A 22,791-nucleotide genomic window follows, 5' to 3' on the forward strand; every position below is an offset into this window, starting at 1 on the left:
TGGTCCATCACATAAACGTGACAAACGTCATGATATCGATCTGGATGGGGACTACTGCATAAAAAACCGACAATGAAGCCGCATTTGATGATTACCTACACAACAGCTCGAATTCGACGGATGAAGACTAAACATGTGACTTTAATAACGAGTCGACGAGTAAAATATAAAACGTCGAAAAAAACATAAAAACATATCAGTAGTATTTTTTTTCAAGGTCACAGTTTTCAAATATTTTTTCAAATATTAATTAAATAGTGAAATTTAGTTAGTTTGTGTTAGTTCATAATAAACATATATTTAATTTATTTTTTTAATAAAAGGTCTTCACCCAACCCTAATCACTTCCTGTACGAATAATTCCCTCCAAATACTGGTTTCAACCCGAACTGATTTCAAGCCAAAGAGGTTGGACAATAGTTAACCAATTTTGGCCCAGAAACCGATTTATACGCCTCTAATCAGAATACAGTGCCCAACTAGCAAACATGACAACACACAATCCACCAGAAGCATAATTGCATAAAGTTTTATGCCATAAACTCCAAGAATTCCAATTAGGGACCAAAAAAACAAATTACCATCATTTGGACATATCCAACGAGGTTAAGGCTAAAAGGTTTATAAATCTATAATCCGAGAGGGAAATCGGGTCTTGAACTTTCGGTACTATGGATATCAAAAAGGTGTTGCAACATCTACTAGTGAAGCCCATAACAGAAAGAATCTATGAATTTGGAATCAGCCTCAAAACATATCCCAGAATCTCTTACTGATGCCGACTAGCAGGCGCCGACTTGTTTGAAGTTAACAAGTTCTATAGCAGTAACTCATTGTATGACTTTATTAAACCAAAATCAAACCCTTGTAGACGTACAGTACTTGAACTCACTTGGAGCACATGTACCCTCAAACTTTTAAGGCTGACCCAAAATGATGTAGGAAACTTACACCTTTCACTTCGCATATTTTGATTCCTTCCAAATTGGCTTTTCACTTATAATCTTAAATGGTTAACATACATTTTTGGACATCCAAACCCTCAACTACAACCCAAGTTTACAACCTTAGTAGCAACATTAAAGCACAAAGTTTTCAGTTAAGATCTCAAATGCAACGCTATGTTATAACTAAACCATAAACCCTAAACTAGTATAAACCTTCGGTCAAGCCTAAATCCTAAAAAAACGAAGCCAACAGTTACCTAAAATCGCATATTTGTGCCTCAAGTGATTCAATGTCATCGAGACACAAATATGTAATCTTTGCTTTTATCTTTTTTTCTACTATAAGAAATCTTAACAAAGATGGTATGAATCTCACAAGGCAAACACTATCCAACTCCAATATCACCATTTATAACTATAACAAAAAAAAAAAAACTAAACCATTTTGGTACATAATCATCATCTATTATGCACAGTTTACTCTCTTTCATATAATTTGTATTTTAAACCAAAAGCCCTCATGAGGAGCCCGAGAGCATGCACACACCCGGACGGTAAGCCCACGCAGGTGGCAACCGAGCATACCTTTCCATGCCGGGTTGGTCATCAAACGGCTTTTCCATCACCTTTAACAGTCGTCTCACCTCTTCAAAATCACCTTGTTCAGCCATATCTATTGCACTCTGGCACAAATAGTTCCTCAGAATGTACCTTGGATTCACAGAATTCATTGAAACTTTCCTTTCTTCATCGGATATTCCAGTAGAAGATAGCTGCAACAAACCAGCAAGAAACATTACTAACAACCTAGTAAACTGTCATTTGGGACAATAAAAACTGAGGTGGCAGTTTTGACATAACCTTGTGAATCAAATTATTTTAAAAAGTCATATTATTCTTCTATAAAGAGCTATTATAAAAACATAACAAGACCTGTTATCAAACCGGCCGCCAATGGTTAATTGGTCGAACCGTTTAAAAACCGGATGAAGTCATAAACATGTGTAGGTACACGTTTAAAATAAATATAAATAAAAAACATATGAACAAATGAGTTTAGTAATTGTTTACATACATAAGATAGACATTAATATGTAAGAAGTAAAACTTTATAAAACATAAACCATTGATAGAAAATATGATACGATTTGTGTGTGTGGGTGTGTGTATAAATTTGAAACAAAATATTGAAATATTTTATCTTCCGCGGCGTGTATTTGCAATGTAATAAAATATTAAGCAAACAAATATAAAGCCTCAGGTAGTAAATGCATTTGTAAATAAGACTTTGTAAATAAAAAAAGTGAAATCCAGTCCAAAGACCCTGTCCGGTTTGATGTTTCAACCGATAGCCGGCTGGTTCAAGCAGAAGCAGTTCAAATAGACCTAACCCGATCGATAATGTACCCAGTTCCAGAAACCTTAAGTAATATAGTATTTTCTCTCGAATAAAAACATGCAATCTTCCAAAAAAATATCGTTTAAATAGATTGTAAACTTAGAGCGCATAAAGTAGTAAACTGGGCACGAATGTCAAGATCTCCATTTTCGGCAACACCAACCCAACAAAAAGAAACCGAGAGTCGATTGTTTTAGAAAGAAAACAATTAAAAGTAGATTTTTCCAAAATAAAAAGTCATCCCATTTTGACTCATTACCCAACCAGCCAATTATTGCCCTATGACGGAAACAAGCTAAAATGTTAATATTGAAAAAAGTTAAGAAATCACGCCACCTCAGCTTTGTAACGTTTCACCCAACCAGTCCACGCCCCCTTTCGCTCTTTGCCAATATCCAACAAAGCAGCCTTGAGTGGAACTAGCAATTCTTTATCAGGAACATCAGAATCCGCCTTAATGTTGGATAATAATCTAAAGAAGTTTGTGTAGTCAACTTTGTCGACCGCCATGTTGTTCAACAGCTCACCAATCAACTCTTTAGTATACCTTTGTATACCTAATTTCTTTGTCATTATAGCCTGATACTCATCCATAAACTTACTACCATATCTGCAATAAGTCATAAAACTTAAGTGTAACAACAACAGCAACAATAATGAAGAATTTATAAAATTTATATGTGTTTCTATATACCTTTCTAACGCATAATTAAGCTCGTTTTTATTAATTAGTTGGGCGGTTGAAAGAGCCAATCCAAACTGGCCTATATTCCACGACCCGATATCGGGTTGTTCTGCAAAACAATACCGTCTTCCCGGTAAATCAGTTGTGTTTGGTGTGAAAGTTGGGTCAAACGCATCAAGAAACCCAAATGGGCCATAATCGATCGTGAGCCCTAATACGCTCATGTTGTCGGTATTTAACACACCGTGTGTGAAACCTACACCTTGCCATTTTGCAATTAAAGTAGCCGTACGCTCAGCAACTTCCACCAACCAAGCTGATATGAATTTAAATTTAAAACCAAATTATTCAAAATATAGTAAATAAAAGTCCATGTTAGATTGTAAAAATAGTTAAAATATTCACCTGCATACTTATTGGAAGTAAGATCTACAACGTCATTGTTTCCTTCACCGGTTGAGAAAGATAAACTGTCACTTTTGTTCATACTTTCTAAATGAGGAAAGTGATGTTTAATGGTGTAATCAGCCAAAGTTTTCACGATTTCAAGATCCTCTTTTCCTCTTTTGGCATGTATTTGAAATGACCCAAAACGAAGAAACGATTGCGCGACACGGCACACGATAGCACCCGGCTCGTCTTTTGGATTCCCACTGAAACGTTTTGCATAGGTTGCTTAGAAAATTAAGAGTAAAGGAACAAATATAACTGAACATAGATAAACGAACATGACTAAGCTAAAACCAGTAAAAAAAGTAAATGTGAATAGCAATGTGTTGGGCCTAAAATGTTATTAACACTAGACTAAATTGTAACGGACCTAAACTTTAAATGAATATATTAATGAATGTAAAGAAACAAACTTAATCAAAGATAAGTAAAGAACATAAGTGAATACAAACAAACAAACAAACATAAAGGAATTTAAATGAGCGAACGTAAACGAACGTTCACAAACATAAATAAACGAAAGAGACATGTGTTCATGTTTCATTCATTTAAGTAAATGAACAAAAACTTTTGTTCATGTTCATTCGTTTAAATAAACAAACTTCCAGCTGAACGGTTCATAGTCGGTTCATTTGTAGCCTTGCACATGACTAGATTTAAAGAAAAAAAATAACATCCGTTAGTGGAAAGGACGAAACATGCAAACGTTTTAAAACATAAAGGGTGATTGCTGTTATTTCCCTAGCTAAGGATAAAACTTGCCAAATTCCTAAAGAACGAGACTGTAATTTATGCAAATAATAACTTTTTAACTCAGCTTAAACAAAAAAAAGTTCCCTAATTTGTAAAAACTTACTCATAAAACATGTCGCGGCTCACTAACTTTCCAGCAAGTACAAGGCTAAGTGCACGCGTGGTTGGGATTCCAAGACTGTGCATGGCTTCACTGCAAAGAAATTCGCGAATGCTGCTTCGTAAAACCGCTAAACCGTCAGCGAACCGACTATATGGAGTCTTGCCCGCACCCTTTAACTGAATCTCCCACCTTTCGGACTTGGAGTTCAAAACCTCACCGAGTGTGATGGCTCGACCATCACCTAACTGATCAGCCCAAACTCCAAATTGATGCCCACCATAACATTGAGCATAAGACAACCTTAAGTCACAAGTAATTGATGCCATCAGCATTTATAGAGATAAACGAGTTAACGAAAAAAACGATTAGAAATGTTACTCACCCTCCTTTTAAAGGAGACGCGCCTGAAAACAGATATGGAAAATCAGGTCTTTCAAATCTGCAAAAATATGACACGTAAACATAAGAAGATATACAATATCATAAGTTAAGTTGATAACTTAATATATAATGATTAAAGTACAAACTCACTCTTTAGGATCCAAATCAAGTATATCGGCAACAGACTCAGACCACACGACCAGTTGAGGGTTTTCCACTTCAGCAGATGGAGATACTCTCGAATAACAAGCATGAAGTACCTGAAAGTATAACAGATAGGAAAATATCATTACTCTACGCTTTAAAAACCACCGTAAGGAAGCATAGTTTGTGTCACGAGAAGCGGAAACACATTTCGTGAACATCTAACCTATTTAAGATGCATTAAAGCAGTCTAAAACAACTGTATTCATCATTCTAATTGTTACTTTTGCCCTAATTTCACATCTATATAGTAATAGCAGTTAAATTCATAGACTTAAGCCCTAATTGTATTAATAATTGAAAATTGAACAATTAGTTACAAATCGTAAACTGTGAATACGAATATTACGAAATGACGAATATAACCTCGCGAGAATTGATATCGGTAAGTGGATCGCCAGGAAACTCACGAACGAATGAATGATCCCAATTAAGATCTTCTAGCTTCAGCTTAACACTTAAATAGTCAATTGAACTGTGCTGAACCGGTTCATCGGTGGCGGAATCGACGGACGCGGCAGGATCGGTGACGGCGGCGGCGGTGGCGGTGGTGGCGGGCGGTGGTGATTCCGTCGACATTTTGGTCGAGGAGAGAAAGTAAGTGAGAGCGGTGAGAATGGAGAAGTAAAGAATGAAGTAATTAATAATAATAAGAAGAAGAAGAAGAAGCTTTGATGAGTTGTGCGCGTTTAATGTAAGGTACAAGTGGTCAATGCTTGACGGTTTTTATAGAATGAGTGTGCATTTTACAGTTTGTAATTTTAGAAGTATGAGATGTAGCTTTGTTATTTTGTGGGTTGATGATTGAATGTGAAAACAAATGAAATGTTTTGAATTTCGATCTTATCTTTTATGTTCGGACCAACCATATTAAGTTATTGAAGAAACACTAACCGGACCCCGGACAGATTACGGGTAACCTGGGGGTTAGATAGATGTTTCCCACGAGGGGTTAGACCCAGAAAAAATGGTTCTTCTGATAACCTGCAAAACAGACACCGTGAGCTTGTCACTGAGAAGGGGGGAGTTCCTCCTTGTGACCACCATCCGGCGTGAGAATCAGACTAAATTGCTCTTTAAATATAAATGTATATTAAAAGATTGCTAGAGCAGATATCAGGTATAATATGATGATAATGTGATATGATATGATAAGATGAGATGATCATACCATTTGTGGTATTTATAGCCGAAGGTAGGTTTCCAAGGAGGTGTGGCCTGCTGAATAGTATTCCTGTTCTACCAACAGTGGCCTACGCACGTGCCCTGCTGGTAGTTGGTGGGTAGGCAGCGGCTGATAGTGACCAGGCCTGCTGTGTACTATTCCTTTTCCACCAACTGCCGGCTATGCACGTGGTATGACAGGAGTTGGTGAGTAGGCAGCGGCTAATAGTGACATACAGTACAGGAGCATGCTGCTCGCCATACTGTTGTCAATAAGCTGTCGTATCTTTAGTCAGATCTTTTGCCCATACCTCGTCAGGTACAGTACAGAAGATCTTCCCGTATCGTACGGACTGGCTTATTTGGGCGGGAGTATTCCCCCTCCCGCCCTTGTGCGGGATTGTTCCCTGCTTTGCTCATTCCTTCAGGTGACACTGAGTGATTGAGAGCTAAGTGCCTTGTGCGTGTAGCCTTGCTGCGCGGGTGGCCTTCCCTGATGGCTTGTATCCGCAGCTGCGGGAACAGGCAGAGTCCTTCACCATTGGGAGGCATTTCCTGCAGGAACAGCTTGCGTACTGCGCGTAAGGACGTCACGTCTCTGAGCATGGTTGGTCCTGCGGATCCAGTTGGTTTCTGCGCAGACGTCCCTCTTCAAGGTGAGTCTTACGGGTCCAACTGGGCTCTGCTGGGACCTACCTCTTCAGTTATCCTGACACACTAAAAAAAACTAGCTCACATCAACTATAAACGAGTTAAGCAAGTCATAAATAATTCGGGATCTTGACAAAATATTGAATCGAGATTAAACGTGGTTGACCTTAAACTTTAATTATTGAACTCGACTAGGATTACAAACCTAAACGGCTATACGAGTTTGCTATATATAGTTTTACTTTAATATATATGTTTACATTTTAGTTATTGAATAAAACTATAATAAAATAACTAAATAACATATAGTTTATAAACGTAAATATATATGAATAAATAAACTAAATTTAATAAATAACAAGTGAGTTAAGTTCAAGCACATTTAATTTAAATGAGTTTTTTTAATTTAAATGAGCCGAGTTCAAGTCTTCAAGAGCTACACTCAACTGGCTGAATTATATAATAACCTTAAAAGGCTTAAAATTGATCTATGTTAAACCGTCCTAATGAGAACTAAATCAATTTTGTTGAGTGACCTACTTAAATAGTGGTTCAACCAAATTGTTCTTCCTGCACACAAACAATAACATATATTAAGGTGGTTCCTCAAAGCAATTATTAATATTGAACCGTTGTCACTTACCAACCCATTTGTGTTATAAAGATGATGTGATTTTCAAATTTTATATTTGGTTCACAATTTGTGATGTTAAAGTTGTTTGATTTATTTTATTGCATGTACAACTACTTGTTATGGGTTGTACTGGGCGCAAGTAGCTAATGAAATATGAGAATCTCATAAAAATTCAAATAAGAGTATAGTCACGACGATATTTATAAGATTCTGTAAAGATAAGAACGACTTCTTTAAAAAGATAGAAGGTTTATGAGAAAATTAGTTGTGGCATAAGGAACTTTTTGGTGTAAGTATGCATGAAAAACAAAAGCTCAAGAAATCTCGGATATATTTTTGTTTTCAACTTGGCTACCCGATTTTGTTGGGGTTTTGTATAAACCTTTAGGGGGGGGGGGGGAGTGCAAATTTACTCTATGACCTTTTATTGATTCTGTCGACACAAAACATATATATTATTTTGTTTTTATTAGTACTCTAAAAATATATATTTACAACAAAACAAATATATATATATAAAACAATTACATTTAAATTAATCAATCTAATAGTTTAACCTTGAACCCTTTCCTTTAATCTGAACATGTTGATGGGTTCGAATCCAAATTGACACAAACCCCTAAAATTTCTGTTAGATTCCTGAAATTTCATTTGTTCATGTAGATATGCCAGGGCAAAAGCTCTATCTTAAGCCACCTTGAGTCTTATGGTCAATGAAAGAGGTGTTTGGGACCTTGTGTATAATTGATATCTCACGCTACTATATCCCATATGTTCAACTACATTAAAATGATTTAGTTTTCAATTGTTAATCACTCATTCTTCTTTATTGGTTGGGTTAAATACATATAACTCGATGCGCGTTTATATTGTTACCCGTTGAGGTCTAAAACTACTTCTTAAGTCGTTACCTTTTTTAATGTTCTTTTAATCTTAAGTAAACTTCTTTTTACTTCTTATTTTTAAAAAATAGTTTTTAAGGGTTGAGACATGTTCAATACAAGACATATATATGAAGTGCTTTGCTAACTTAAAGAAGGAGAGTGAGAGTATGATAAAAGGTTAAATATTAATCAGGAAAGAACCTTGGTCAACTTCTTTGGAATGCTTTATAATACAATTCTTCAACCACTCATTTTTAGATTCTCATTGAGTGGTTGGGTTAATACGGGTTAAACTACTGTATGTTCATTGTATTATCGGTTCATCTTGTACGGCTATACCTAAGGTTTTTGTTTTTATCTTACCTTTATTTTTGGTCTCTTGCTTTACTTTGTAAAATAGGCAAGTGTGGCTCGTAGGGTAAACATGTCAAAACTCGTAAAAGTAAAAAAAAATAATAATATTATTTTTTTCCTATTGATTGATGATTAAAACTTGTATAGACATAAACATGTGAGGAAAATGGAGTTTTGTTGAGTTTGAGGAATCTTGAAAGTGGAATTTGTGTGGTATGTTTAGGTACGATGAATTACGAGGGAGACCTTTATATCCCTTTTGCATTATATGTCAAATGACTTTATTCAACATTTATCTACAATTCTTTAAGCTAATGATATTGATTGAAACAAGTGTACCCGTTTTTCTTTTTAATTCTTCTAGATGAATTTTGTACACACACACAAGTCCAAAACAAGACTTTAAAAATATTGCGAGAGGCAATTAATTATTTTTTAATGAAACCGAATCTTCAACCGAGTTTTGCAAATGACAGTTCTAAATCTTATGGTCTGGTTGAAAACTAATGACCTGATTAGTTCTCACAAATTAATCTCTTTATAGACGTATGTTTGGAAAGTAAAAGATGTGTTTAGTCACAACGTTATAAATGTTTATACACATCATTATACTCAGAGTTTGTTTATGTGTCAAATTTGACAGCTTAAACGTGTTATTATAATAGTTTAAAAACACTAGTGTAGTTGACCAAATTAGAGACCTTGTTGTAGCCATTTAGCCTACAACATTATAATCAATAGTGCATCAAACATTTTATACAAAACATTGCTTTTTATTACTTGGATGAGTAAATTAAGTAGAGCTTGCTAGAGTTAAATTCCTTCGAGGACATGGTCCATGATATGACTTTGTCTCAGGGGCTAAGATTCCTTTACATTTACTCTGCATGTAATTATCCGCTTCCTGCCTTTTTTTCTTCTTTCTCTCATTCCCGAATTAGTGTGGTGACCCGAGCTGAGGGTTTTTTTCTAGGCCTAAGAAACACGTGGTCGTGTTCAGACGGTCTCGAGACTTCCCCAACCCCACCCATGAGAACAATCCGTTAGGATCAACCATAATTTGACAATAATTCAAACAAAATCACTAAAACCCCAATCAATGTAGCTACTGTATGAGGTATGAATACGACCGCCGGGGGGGGGGTTGTTCATGTTGCAAGGGTGACTCGATGTGGACGATAGCGGCCTGGTGGGTAGGCCAGCAAATATAACAAAATGTTGTGGACTCTGTTTGATTCCTTATAATACATGTTCAAAATAGATATCGTGTCAGTAGTTGATCGGTTTTAAAATATATTTTTACATAACCCGATTAAATTATACATCCATTATATTAACTTATTTAACTTTCTTACATAAGACAACAATTTAATTTAACTAAATTTTGTTACATTTATAGAATTTTTTTATCTTAATTTTGTCAAATACAAAAATAATAATCCCATAGTAGAAGTTAAAAATTAAAATTGTAAGGTGATTTTATTGTAGCCACAACCGACTCAGGGTTGCACGCAAGACCAATCACAGCCGTCCAAATAAAGAGAATAAACATGAATCGTAGATCTGTCAGTTACCTGCCTATAAATACAAGCAACAGGCGTCATTCGCCTCCACATAAACGCTACCCATACCATATAGCGATTCGTGAGCAACGAGACCTAAAAAAACAAAACTCATTCATAAAATCAAATCAATCCAACAATTTCAATTTCCATTTCATCATTTGTTATAGATCGCACACTCTTTTATCTTTTATCTTTGTCCGCTAGGTTTAGGGTTTGTTTGTTTTTCAATCTGTGCTTTCATACTTCATTTTGGTTCTATTATTATTAAATCTCTTAATACCAGATCTGTTGTTTGTCTTGTTTATATACCGTATCGTTTCAGGATCTCGTAATCGGAGCCCTAGGGTTTTGAATTTTGAATTTGAATTTCGAATTTGTTTGGATCTAGTGATTTTAATTAGTTATGAAGGATCAGCAGGCTTCGATGATGAATCAATCGAACATGGGGAATCAGTCTCAGATGATGAGTTTGGGCATGAATCAGTCACAGCAGCCTCAGATGTTTGTCAATCAGTTGATGAATCCGTCTCCTATGATGCCGAATCAACCGCACCGAGGCGGTGGAGGTTACGGCATGTGGCCGCCTCCGCAGGTTGATCAGCTTAAGTTCCAAAACCCTAATTTGAAGCCTATGGGACCTAGGGGTAATAATAATAATAGTAATAAGAATTGGAAGGGTAAGAAAGGAAATGATAAGTGGATTAATAATAATATGAGAAAGGAGTTACCGGTTATTGGTGGATTAGGCGGTTTAGGAAGTAGTAGCAGCATTACTAGTAACTCTGGAAGCAGTGGTGGTGCGTATAATCCACCTACACTGAATGAATTACAGCAGCAGAATCGGTTAAAGGCTAGACGATACTTTCCGAAGAAAAAGTTTAACCACGGAGGTCGTTCGGCGCCTTATGCGCCTAGGAACACGACTTCGTTTCTAATTCGTGCGAAGAAGTCGGGTGGGATTACTTCGTTAGTGTCGCCGTGTCCGGTGACGCCTGCTGTTCTTCCGACGCCGATATTTTCTCCGTCGAGGGAGGTTTTGGTGGACATGGCGAAGGAAGAGTGGGGGGTGGATGGGTATGGTTCGATGAAGGGGTTGATTAGGCTTAGGTCGCCGGGGAATGAGGCGGATGCTGCGGATGATGATGAGGAAGACGAAGGTGGGTCAAGTGAGAGTGATGTGGAAGAGCATGTTGAGGTTGAGAGGAGATTGGACCATGATTTGAGTCGGTTCGAGATGATTTATCCGAATTATAGTGGTGCTGATCATAGTAGTTATTTGTTGGAGAATAGGGTGGATGATCAAGATACTCATATAGCGCAACTTGAAGAAGAGAATTTGATATTGAAAGAAAGATTGTTTTTGATGGAAAGGGAGTTTGATGATTTGAGGATGCGGTTGCAGTGTCTCGAGAGGCAGAGTCGACGAGGTGAACGATTAAACGAAGAGGTGGTTGAGAATGATTCTGAAAATGAAAGTGAGAGCCGAGGGTATGGTCGGTCGGTTGAGGATAATAATAATGATGTTATGGTAGAAACACATGAACATTCTGAGGGTAATAATAATAATAATAATAATAACAGCAATAGTAATAATGACACTGGTGATGCTGAAATCAAGCAATCTGATAGCATGAACACGGATGATGTTCAAAAGACTGTAGAAACTGATATAAAGACCGCAGACGCTGATGTCAAGCAATCTGATAGCATGAACACAGATGATGTTGACAAGATTGAAGCAACCGAGTTAAAGACTGAGGATACTGAAATCAAGCAATGTGATAGCATGAACACAGATGATGATCATAAAATTGACGAAACCGAATCAAAGAAAGCAGATAATGGTCCGTTGGAAATAAATGAAGAAGCTGCAAAAGATGAATAAAATGTGCAGCAAATGGGTAAGAGCTTATTATGTTGATATTATTATATTTTGCTTGTCAGGTTTTATTAAGAATCCAAATTTGCAAATGAGTAAGGACTCAAGTTGGGTTACATTTTGGTTTGTTGTATTTGCTTTATTTTTATTTTTATTTTTATTTTTATTTTTATTTTTATTTTCTAGGATTGATAAAAGAGGGTTTTAGGTAAAAAGTAATGGTGTTTTGCAATTTAATGTTTCATGAACCAACTTTTATGCAAAATCTTGATGTAAACATATGTGGGTTTATTGTTCTTAAATAATATTTTGATCTTGATTGAAAAATACTTTTGATTGAGAATATATATTGCGTGCTCTAGTTTGATTCGAAAAAATTAATAAATGCTACTTTTAATATGAGAGTAGACAATTGATTTTTGTTTTATACCATCTTTGGTTTTGATTAAGGGGTGTAAGTTTACAACAAAGTTATGATTGTATTAAAAGTTATGATTGTAGTAAAGTACAGTATTTAAGAAATAAATGCAACAAACAGCAAATGTAAGATATTAAACTAGTATTTTAGGAAAAATACATTACTATTCTAATTTCTAGCAGGTAAGTACATGGTATTTTAGGAAATTGTTTAGCAGAGAGAAGGAATTGGTCTAGTTGCATATTCTTGAACAATATTTTCTGTGGATAATCAATTCATTTGTGGGTCTCACCTGTCGTGGTTGAAATGGATTACCAATATCTTCTTTTCGTTTTTTTAAATATTATTTAATAATTTATCAACTAATGTTAAATCAATAACATGTCTAGACTGGAAAATGTTACTTTTAAGTTACACAAATGTTACTTTCAATGATGCAAGTTAAATTATTACAAACGAAGTTCAAAATGTTGTATAGTTAAATCTAAAGATAAAACCGGAGTCACTTGTTAATATCCCATAAGAGATGTTTCAACCAGTTCTTCCACGGGTCCACACTACCACCTAATTAGCAAACTCTCTTCAAGTACTTGCTGATGGCACACCACATGTTCACTATTAAGCACAAATAGCTATTTTAATGTATGTCAAGCACATGTTCACTGTTAAGCACATCACACTTTGTTGTGTATTAGTTATTTGTTACTACTTTTGTATTCGAAATTACTGAATAAAAACAAACTAAATATATTACTTTCTTAATCACAAACAAGATTTATTACTTTCTTAATCATAAGAGTTGGGGCCTTAAAATGGTGCAACTCACACTTTCAAGTGCTCGTCAACACCATATGTGATGTGGCACATTTTGCGTCACAAGTCATTTCGATAAACTCATTTACAACCCCGATTAACCAATTTACATCCTGCCAAGTGCCAACTCCTTTATGACATGCTTAACATGTTTACAACTTCATGACAATTACCCGTTATACCGTTTGATTTGTTTATATAAATGGGTTATACAGTTCAGTTCCACTTACACAATTTTACATATATCCAAATTATGGTTCATATCTTTGACCCAGATAAATATACAGATCGTGTTTGGGTCCATCAGTTCAATCCGTCAACCTGCCAATCCAACATTATTATCCCAACTATAACATCCTACACAAGTATCTTCATTATGTCTTAAAAGAAAATTCATCGATCATCCAAAACACACTAATCATAGAAACACAGTTTTGATTAGTAATCCGACAAATAAAACATCAAATCTTTACACACATAGATAAGACCGACAGGATATTGAATTATCATTAAACTAGAAACAATATATTAATTACAAATTCAAATTAGTATCTACAACATAGCACAAAAAGAACTAACATTTGATTATAAACATCATATAAACACCGATGATCTTCAAAGTTCTCAAACCTAAAGAAAATTCAAAATATGGGTTCAAAGACAGTTAAATGTGGTTTTTCTGGATGTTAAATAAAGATAACCTAAAAACTTACTTTTTATGAATACACATGTACGTGTTTTTGTCAACTAACCAGCACGAAGATGCACAAAAAGAATATTATTGTACCCTCGGGTTATCCTGATCTTGTCATCCGAATATCTGCAAAAAAAACTAAATAGTTCACCACAAGCCCGAATTAGACAACAATAGTAGAAACACAAGTTTAGAAACCATACAAGACTTCCAACTTGAATTTGGTCACTAGCTCGACTGGTAGCCCGTATGGTCCAACCACTATCGCACCATCATCCATCGTCACATCATATACACTGGTGCCCGATTTTCTGCATCCAAATATTAAGTTACAATTAAGCTAAAACAAATGAGATGATAATATGATATTGAGCTTGGATAATACAAAACTTACTCAAAAGTCCCGGTCATGGAGAATTTGAACCCGAATAGTATGTCCACAAGAAACTTGATTTTCCCGTTCTCTTTAATAATCTAAAAATAAAAATAAAGTAACAACTTGAGTCGACTCAATTTGAATAAAACAATGAAACGTGTTGAATAACTGTCGTTAATATAATAGTATAATAAGGACACTTATTCAACACAAATTGAGGATCTCACCTGAGATCCCATAAGCCCATTGGCTGCATTCTCTATCCAACTATCTGTTTCCATCTGAGAAAAATATTTTTATGTCAAATGTTTTAAATACCCTTCAGCATTGATACAGCCGAATAATCTTATGTGGGCAAATAGGTAATTTTAGCAAAAACCGACCTGTGAACTCCAAATCATTTTCCATTCACCTTCAATGAGCGGTTGTTCACCTGTGGTAACATTTTTACTTACTGAAATAAACTCGTCAATTGCCTGCAAAAACACAAATATTTGACATGATTTTTTTCAATAAAAACATGCTATGATTCAACTTATAAGATCTGAAATCGCACCTGAATCACTGAACTATCCGAAGAAATTGCAGAGAGCAATTTTTGTTGAGGCCCGGTTTGTTTCTGAAGTACAAATGTTGTCCCCTGCACTACACCAAAATAGCTCATGGTTCTTAATTTCAAATGGGTCGGGTCAAAATCAAGTAATTTTGTGTGGGTTTAGAAACGGGCCAAAATCGCCACCTAATCAAATTTACCTTATTTCCTCTTGAGATCCGAAGATTACCGGATTGTGACAAGTAAGTCGTGTCTAACCAACCTTTCGCTTCATCACCCAACAATCTAAAAGGTACTGGATACGGTACTTTAAACGGAAGAAACTTAAACGAAAATGCTGCTTTATCAAACCGAAAAAGAATCCGTTTCCCGTCATTAACTGTAGCTGCAGCCTGAGTTTTACATGCACAAACAAAATAATCATACTTGGGTTAACTGCAAAGACACATAATTATACAACCGAATGTATACACAATAAACGTACCTCGACTTTAAGCTCACCTATTGCATCAGAGAACTTGACAATATTGGAAACTCGTGGATCGTTTGTTTGAAGATAGATTTCTTGAAATACACTGAAGACATCAACACCTGTAAATGTTCTCTACAAGAATGAAAAATCATGAACAATTTGAGATAAATGTTGGTATATAATGTTTATGAGAGATAAGTTTAAGGTGTAACTTGAATAGGGGACGCGCTTCCAGGTCTTGTTGTGAAGATCAACTGCCATCGGCCCTCGATCAGACTCGAGCTAGTCTGCAAAACTGAACTCACGCTAAATAATAAAATTCGTGTTAAATAGGTCGTGTTTGCTGGTTGACAGTTCCAACCCGACACATACCTGAAAATTGCGTCAGGCATAATCTGAACACGATGGATGGATATTCACAGGTTGACACGAACACAACTCATTTAACCCGAACTTTTTTTGTGTTTTCTTTTTATAATGTTATCGCATATTAATACTTTAAAATTACAATTTTACAACAAAAAATAAAAATGTATATAAAACAGTTTCATTTTAACTATAAAATCTTATGTCATTTTTCTCTTTTACGTTTTAAATTTTCACCCAACCAATTTGGTATATGACCAAAAACAAACCGCGTTTAAAAGAAAATAATAAATGGGTTTCCCACGAGGTTAACACAAACACGACCCATTAGCTAAAGTGTTTAAAGGCAAAAGTGAGCCGAACTCACCGGATCAGGGACGCCTTTAGCAGCTTCTAAAGTTTCCACTGCTCGTTCAACCGCCTACACGGTCATCAAAATCCAGTTGGAATAAACAACTTTGTTAATTGTATGATCTAAAATTGATCATTTATGTTATTAATATTATTATTTTGCAATAATAATAACATGTGACGGACCTTGAGCTGGTCTGGTGAAGCAGTTCGACCACGTCCTTGAATCCCAAGCACACTACTTATAAGCGAATTCTCAGCGTCACTGAATGAAATACTCGTACTTTGCTGAACCTGCTGTTCTTCATTGACGGCAGAACACGAAACATGACGTCGGAGATTATAATAATAATTCCTTCGTTGTTTGATGCTGCTGGTGGTGTTGTTAATTTGAGGAAGATGATTGAATCGATTTGTTAAGTCGATTGAGCAGTAGCTCATTTTGTATGGGTTAATCGGAAATATGATGATGATGATGATGATGATGATGATGATGATACTATTGAATGGGTTTAAACTTGGTGCCGTTGATGAATGATTAACGGCCACAACATTTTGCTTGATTTTTTTATAATTTTATTCGATTTTTTGATAAAATTGGACCCCACTTGGGTTTTATCATTGGTTAACAATCTTCTCAGCTTTAGCCAAAAAGTGTGTGTAGATTTGAGTCATTTGACTGAAGATATTATTATTGTTGTTGTTATTATTATAGCTCCCCAGCTGTTCGACGAAATGCCTGAGAGAGAGTTGAATATACGTCGTCTGATATATTGTTGTTCGTGTTTTTCTTATATATACTTAACTAGGTTACTTACCCGTGTACAACACGGGTTTAACAAATTTAATTTTATAAGTCTATAAACATTTGAAATATTATAAAAAAATTGGGTATTAAATATATAATGTAGAAACATACATTGTAGATAAAAAAAATTACTAACACTTTAACAATAAAACATGTGAAATATGATATGATCGGACACAATATAAATGATACATTTTATTCATGTGATGAGTGAAAAAAAAATACAAAAAGTGGTGAATTAAAGTAATGAAGGACGAAAGTAAGTTACAATCAAATTTGAGTCCCAAATCTTGAAATATCTCTTTGTACACAACATTAGATGTCCTATTTGTAAGTTTTTCATCTGTGTCCAATATTAATAATTTGACTCCGTCTCTGCTCTTGACTCTTGATAGTGTCACATACAACTTTCCATGGCTGAAAACCGGATGTTTTAAATACAAACCAACTTTTGACAGTGATTACTCGGTGAATATACTGAAATTGTTAATCGTCATTGCAAAACATACTGAAATTGGAAATTGTTTTTCTGAAATTTGAAAGGAATCTTGTTGTCTGTTGGTATCATGTTTACTCGGTGAATATATGTGTGAGTACCAATTTTACATCCGGATATTATTTCAGCTACAATGACATGTCTTTTAAGCTCAATGACTCGTAGCATAGTACCATTACACAAACCAATTTGATGGTCAATGTTTCGGAGTAACATAACTGGTTCACCTACCTTTAAGACCAATCTATGATTTGGCAATCCAGAAATCTTAAGACCGTTCAACACATCAGGTGAGTATAAATTTGCTTGCAACGGATCAACAAAGTCTTCTGTTGGACATATACTATGCGAGCTAAGATACTCCTTTTCATCTCCAGGGAAAAGTGAGAGCAATCTATCATTAATGTCCTGGACATCTTCATTGGCAAGCGCTAGTAGTGCTCTTTCACGAAAAAAAATCAATATTTTCGATATTCTGTAGAATTGAAGGATAAACAAAGTCAATTAAACTTTGAATCGGATCAGACGAATCATTGATTAAAAGATCATCAGGTATGTCTATTGTTGCTTCACCATCATTTAAACCACCGACATTTCCATTGCCTATATCCAACAACCATTTAGCAAACTGTTTTGTCTGCTCCATATCATATGTTTGAGCTCCGATGGTTAACCGCATGTTTTTTGTTAACCTAAGAAGTTTGCATTTACCCCAAATATAGGAAGAACAATAAGATGCATTTACAATCTGTTATGAAAAGGGTAAAAAAAATGATGTTAAATATTTACCTCCTCATCAATTAAAATTATTTCAATTGACCATATTTCGTTAGGGTTTTTGTTGTTTGGTTTTCTCCATAGTCTAAGAACTCTAACTTTGATCGTGTAGTTTGTTTTGGTAACATCAAGTTCTCTCAGCTTAATCAAATTTTTTGGCTCCATGCTTCGGTGATACATTGATAAAAGAATTACCTAAGTTGTTGTGTTTTGTATTCAATAAGATATAACAAAGTATAATTAGCATTATAGGTAAACAAAAAAACTTACTTAGATTTTAGGATGCTGGCCGCCAGAAAATGAGTCTACAAAAAGGATAAGATAAATCTCATATATATATTTGACATCACATTATGGTATTTATAACATTGGGTCAAGTTATTCTACAAAGGGTAACAAAAATGAGAAGGGTGAGAAGCCATAAATAATTGACATGTGTCAAATGGGGACCAAAAGAAAAAGGGTATAGAGGTAATTGTACACATGTTCTCTCTTCACATGCAAGACACATGTTAATACCCCCATCATTTTACAACGTCTATAATTTTTTCGCATGATATTTTTTTTTTAAAAAAAATTATCATAATAACAAGCGTTTTTTTTATCTTTAATATGAGTATGATTTTGTTATATAAAATTTAAAACAAAAATTACGTCATTGTGTTTTTTCGCTTATCATTGTGTCTTTTTTCGTCATTGTGTCATTTCGCGTACCATTGTGTCTTTTCGCTTATAATTGTGTCTTTTTTCGTCATTGTGTCTTTTCGCACACCATTGTGTCTTTTTGCTTATCATTGTGTCTTTTTTCGTCATTGTGACTTTTCAGACACCATTGTGTCTTTCCGCTTATCATTGTGTCTTTTTTCGTCATTGTGTCTTTTCGCTTATAATTGTGTTTTTTTCGCACACCATTGTGTCTTTTCGCACACCATTGTGTTTTTTCGCTTATCATTGTGTCTTTTTTCGTCATTGTGTCATTTCGCACACCATTGTGTCTTTTCGCTTATCATTGTGTCTTTTTTCGTCATTGTGTTATTTCGCACACCATTGTGTCTTTTCGCTTATCATTGTGTCTTTTTTCGTCGTTGTGTTATTTCGCACACCATTGTGTCTTTTCGCTTATCATTGTGTCTTTTTTCATCATTGTGTCTTTTCGCTTATAATTGTGTCTTTTTTCGTTATTATGTCTTTTCACACACCATTTTGTCTTTTCGCACACCATTGTGTCTTTTCGCTTATCATTGTGTCTTTTTTCATCATTGTGTCTTTTCGCACACCATTGTGTCTTTTCGCTTATCATTGTTTCTTTTTTCGTCATTGTGTCTTTTTCGCACACCATTGTGTCTTTTTTCGCCATTAATACATGTTACACAATAACTTGAAACGTAAAACACAATGGTGAATACGTATAAAACAATGACCTAAAACGTAAGACACAAGGGCGAATATGTATAACACAATGGCCTAAAACGTAACACACAATGGTGAATATATATAACACAATGACTTGAAATGTAAAACACAATTGAAACAACATATTACACAATGACACAATGAACAACAAAAAAACACAATTAAAAAACCCATTAATTTTTTTTATTTTTATATAACAATATGATACTCATATTAAAGATAAAAAAACGCTTATTATTATGGTGAATTTTTTTTAAAAAAATAATGTCGTATGAAAAAGTTATGGACATTTTAAAATGATAGGGGAATTGACATGTGTCTTGTATGTGGAGAGAGAAAGTCAACAAATGTGGGTTATTACCTTAATGCCTTTTTCATCAATTTTTATTTATTAAATTAATCTCAACCATTCAAATCTAAGATCAATGGATTGGATTCCTTCTCACCCTTCTCAATTTTGTTTTCCTTTGTATTTTAACTTTACCCTTATAACATTATATAATAGTATAATACACACTCATTAAATGAGTTTAATTGTATTTTGGTAACTGAATAATTTGATTGAGCATAAATCAATCAATTTAAGATATTACATATTTAAAATAAATTCCATAACTAAACCAAATTGTCAACAAATTATGTAGTTAACAAAAATAAGTTGAAATTTAAAATACTAAAAGTTTGTCAAATAATGTAATTTGATTTCTGAAAGTAATTTGATTTTGAGAAATCATTTTATTTAAAACCTTACAAATATACATGCTTGTTTTTCGTAATGAAAACTAACTTAAAACAACTTCCTTACTTAAATTCAAATAAAATCTAAATGAATCCATTTGGCTTAAAATAAATGAACACTATACAATTTATAATAATACATTCCAAAATTTATTAACGAGTTTAACAAATAAATATTGTTGACCATCCATAATTAGTTTCAAGAATATTCAAAATTTTATTTCTGAAAATAAATACTATTGATGTACAACTTTATATTGTAAACTATGATTTTATTAAAGTTATTATGTCACAACCGAGGACAAAAATCACTGTTAAATTAATAAACAATTTAACTTGTTTTATACTGCATTACTACTAATTATCTATATGAACAATTAAAATATGCATTATATGATCATGAACCAGGAAGTGATGATACCTGATATAAAGCGGGGGAGATTAGTATCAGCATTATATGATCTGTAACACTTGCAGATAAAATTAAAATCATCATAGAAGATCGATAGCGATCTGGTGGATGCCTTAATAATCATTATATGATCTGCAACACTTCCAACAATCACTTTATCATTGTGACATCTGCCCCGATCCGACCCGACCCAGGTACCCGTTTCTCCAATCCGAACTCTTTCTTTTATGATTTAATATTTATTTATACTTATACTTTACTTTTAATAATAATATATTTTCCTTCCTTTTTCTTCTCTCTTTTCCTTCCCGCCGTCCCGTCCCTCTTCTTCTCTCTTTCCGCCTTCTTTTCCCTCTTGTTGCCATCCCGCCTCTTTCTCTCTCTTGTCGTTGTTCCACCCTTAAGCCTTGAACCCCTAACTGTCCTTTGTTCCTTCCCGCCTAAGGTTGTCTGCGCAGCTCCACGCGCCAGACTCCTTACAAGGAAGCCTGCGCGAAGACCAGTTGTTCCTGCGATACGCGAGGCGAACTGTTCTCGCAGCGCGCTAAGAATTGTAGTTCTTTTCGCAGCGCGCTAAGAACGGTAGTTCTTCCCGCGACGCGCTAAGAATTGTAGTTCTTCTCGCAGCGCGCTAAGAATGGTAGTTCTTCCCGCGACGCGCTAAGAATTCTAGTTCTTCCCGCGGCGCGCTGTGGACTGTTCTCTGTCTGCCTTCGCCCTCGCGCGTAGCGCTCGATGCCTTCTCGCGCTAAACCCCCTTTGAGTCTCTTCTTCTGTTTAATCTAGCCGTTTACTTTTGTGATGTCTTATCTTCTGTGCTGTTGACCTGACCTATCTTATGTCTGAAAAGTTACTTTCGGCGCAGCATGCGCACCAACCCCATTGGTTGGCAGAAAAAGTGACTGACATTATCTTTTGAGATCTGCTTTTCCATGCTTGACCAGTACCTTTATCTGACCCGCCCATGCCTGTTTACTGTTACCTGTCAGCTTTTCCTTTGCCCCCTGCAGCTGCCATATCCTTTGATATCTTTTGCTTTTGGAATCTTTTACTTTTTGGAGATCTTTTCCCCTTTTCTAGGGATTGTGTTCCCTAGGGTTTCCCTATAAATAATAATGTTATTTTTCTTAACACTGCACACACAAACACTTATTATCTTTATCTTCCTTTGCTCTCTGCCGTTGTCCTCGGTCGCCTCCTCTCTCTGCCTCCGTCCTCTCTCCTGTTCTGCCCTGTTTTCCGGTAATCTATAATATATAATAATTTGTTTAAGTTACTTATTAATTATGCTAACTTATAGTCAAGACTTAAATCAAACCATTAAAACAATAATCTTTAATTATAGGTTAACTTGTGCTTGTTTAAAGTTGGTTCTTGCTTTATCTTACACCGCATCGTTTATCAAGTGAGTAATCTCGTATCTAATCCCTTTTTATTTTTAATGTTTTGGGATGTTCATGTGTTCGTACAAACTCGAGTCTTAAACTTGTTTATGAACTTTAGTCGCGCAGTATCCCATGTGTTGAGGACGTTTACTTGGCTGTTTATTTGTATGTGTGTATCATTAACCGCTTTGTTCGGCCTATTCCGAAGTTTTCATGGATCCATTGGATGAACACGGGAGACCTATCGTTTACGGTTTTCTTTGTTTACACTTGTACAGATGTTTTCTTGTTTTTGTGCTCATTTGGGAGCACGGATTGAACTATGAACTATGATCTATTTAGGCTTGATCACAATCTAATTACACCCTTGTTAAACACCAGACATACACGTGTTGCACGCAGATTTTTTTTGTTATCTATGTATTGTATTAAACTTGATTTCTCACCAACACGCAAGTGTTTGACGTTTATTTTAACACATGTTCAGGTTTGCTGTAGCTACATTTGGAGCTTGTGGACACGTAGGACGTTTTTACTTTTGGACCTAGATTAAAATGTATCAAGACAAGTTATTGTTGTTCGAATATTTTGCCTTATAATATATTGATTTATGTTGATTTATGTTATCTTGTGTTTACGCTGCGCGTGCGTGAATGAATATATTTA

General features: G+C 35.0%; 3 protein-coding genes across 3 annotated transcripts; 1 reads left to right on the forward strand and 2 right to left on the reverse strand.

The window, feature by feature from the left end:
• Positions 1-1,198: 1,198 nt before the first annotated feature.
• On the reverse strand, positions 1,199-5,530 carry LOC143572498 (uncharacterized). Its single transcript, XM_077057649.1, has 8 exons — positions 5,289-5,530; positions 4,869-4,978; positions 4,720-4,776; positions 4,338-4,637; positions 3,437-3,684; positions 3,041-3,347; positions 2,683-2,956; positions 1,199-1,720 (listed from the first exon to the last, which is right to left on the reverse strand). The coding sequence occupies exons 1-8, from the start codon at positions 5,499-5,501 to the stop codon at positions 1,466-1,468; spliced, it is 1,764 nt and encodes a 587-aa protein (XP_076913764.1). The 5' UTR covers positions 5,502-5,530; the 3' UTR covers positions 1,199-1,465.
• Positions 5,531-10,477: 4,947 nt separating this feature from the next.
• On the forward strand, positions 10,478-12,414 carry LOC143572490 (uncharacterized). Its single transcript, XM_077057643.1, has one exon. It carries the CDS (start codon positions 10,578-10,580, stop codon positions 12,057-12,059), a length of 1,482 nt encoding a protein of 493 aa, XP_076913758.1. The 5' UTR covers positions 10,478-10,577; the 3' UTR covers positions 12,060-12,414.
• Positions 12,415-13,765: 1,351 nt separating this feature from the next.
• Positions 13,766-16,681, reverse strand: LOC143572491 (putative plastid-lipid-associated protein 12, chloroplastic). The gene is made up of 12 exons (XM_077057644.1): positions 16,283-16,681; positions 16,113-16,166; positions 15,592-15,666; positions 15,392-15,511; positions 15,108-15,299; positions 14,911-14,994; positions 14,738-14,830; positions 14,582-14,635; positions 14,373-14,452; positions 14,182-14,289; positions 13,998-14,104; positions 13,766-13,914 (listed from the first exon to the last, which is right to left on the reverse strand). The coding sequence occupies exons 1-11, from the start codon at positions 16,535-16,537 to the stop codon at positions 14,032-14,034; spliced, it is 1,188 nt and encodes a 395-aa protein (XP_076913759.1). The 5' UTR covers positions 16,538-16,681; the 3' UTR covers positions 13,766-13,914; positions 13,998-14,031.
• Positions 16,682-22,791: the final 6,110 nt, after the last annotated feature.

Source organism: Bidens hawaiensis, unplaced genomic scaffold (assembly GCF_021521415.1).
Source record: "Bidens hawaiensis isolate Kalapana, Puna unplaced genomic scaffold, B.hawaiensis_p1.1 tig00025939_1, whole genome shotgun sequence".
In the NCBI taxonomy this organism is placed as follows: domain Eukaryota; kingdom Viridiplantae; phylum Streptophyta; class Magnoliopsida; order Asterales; family Asteraceae; genus Bidens; species Bidens hawaiensis.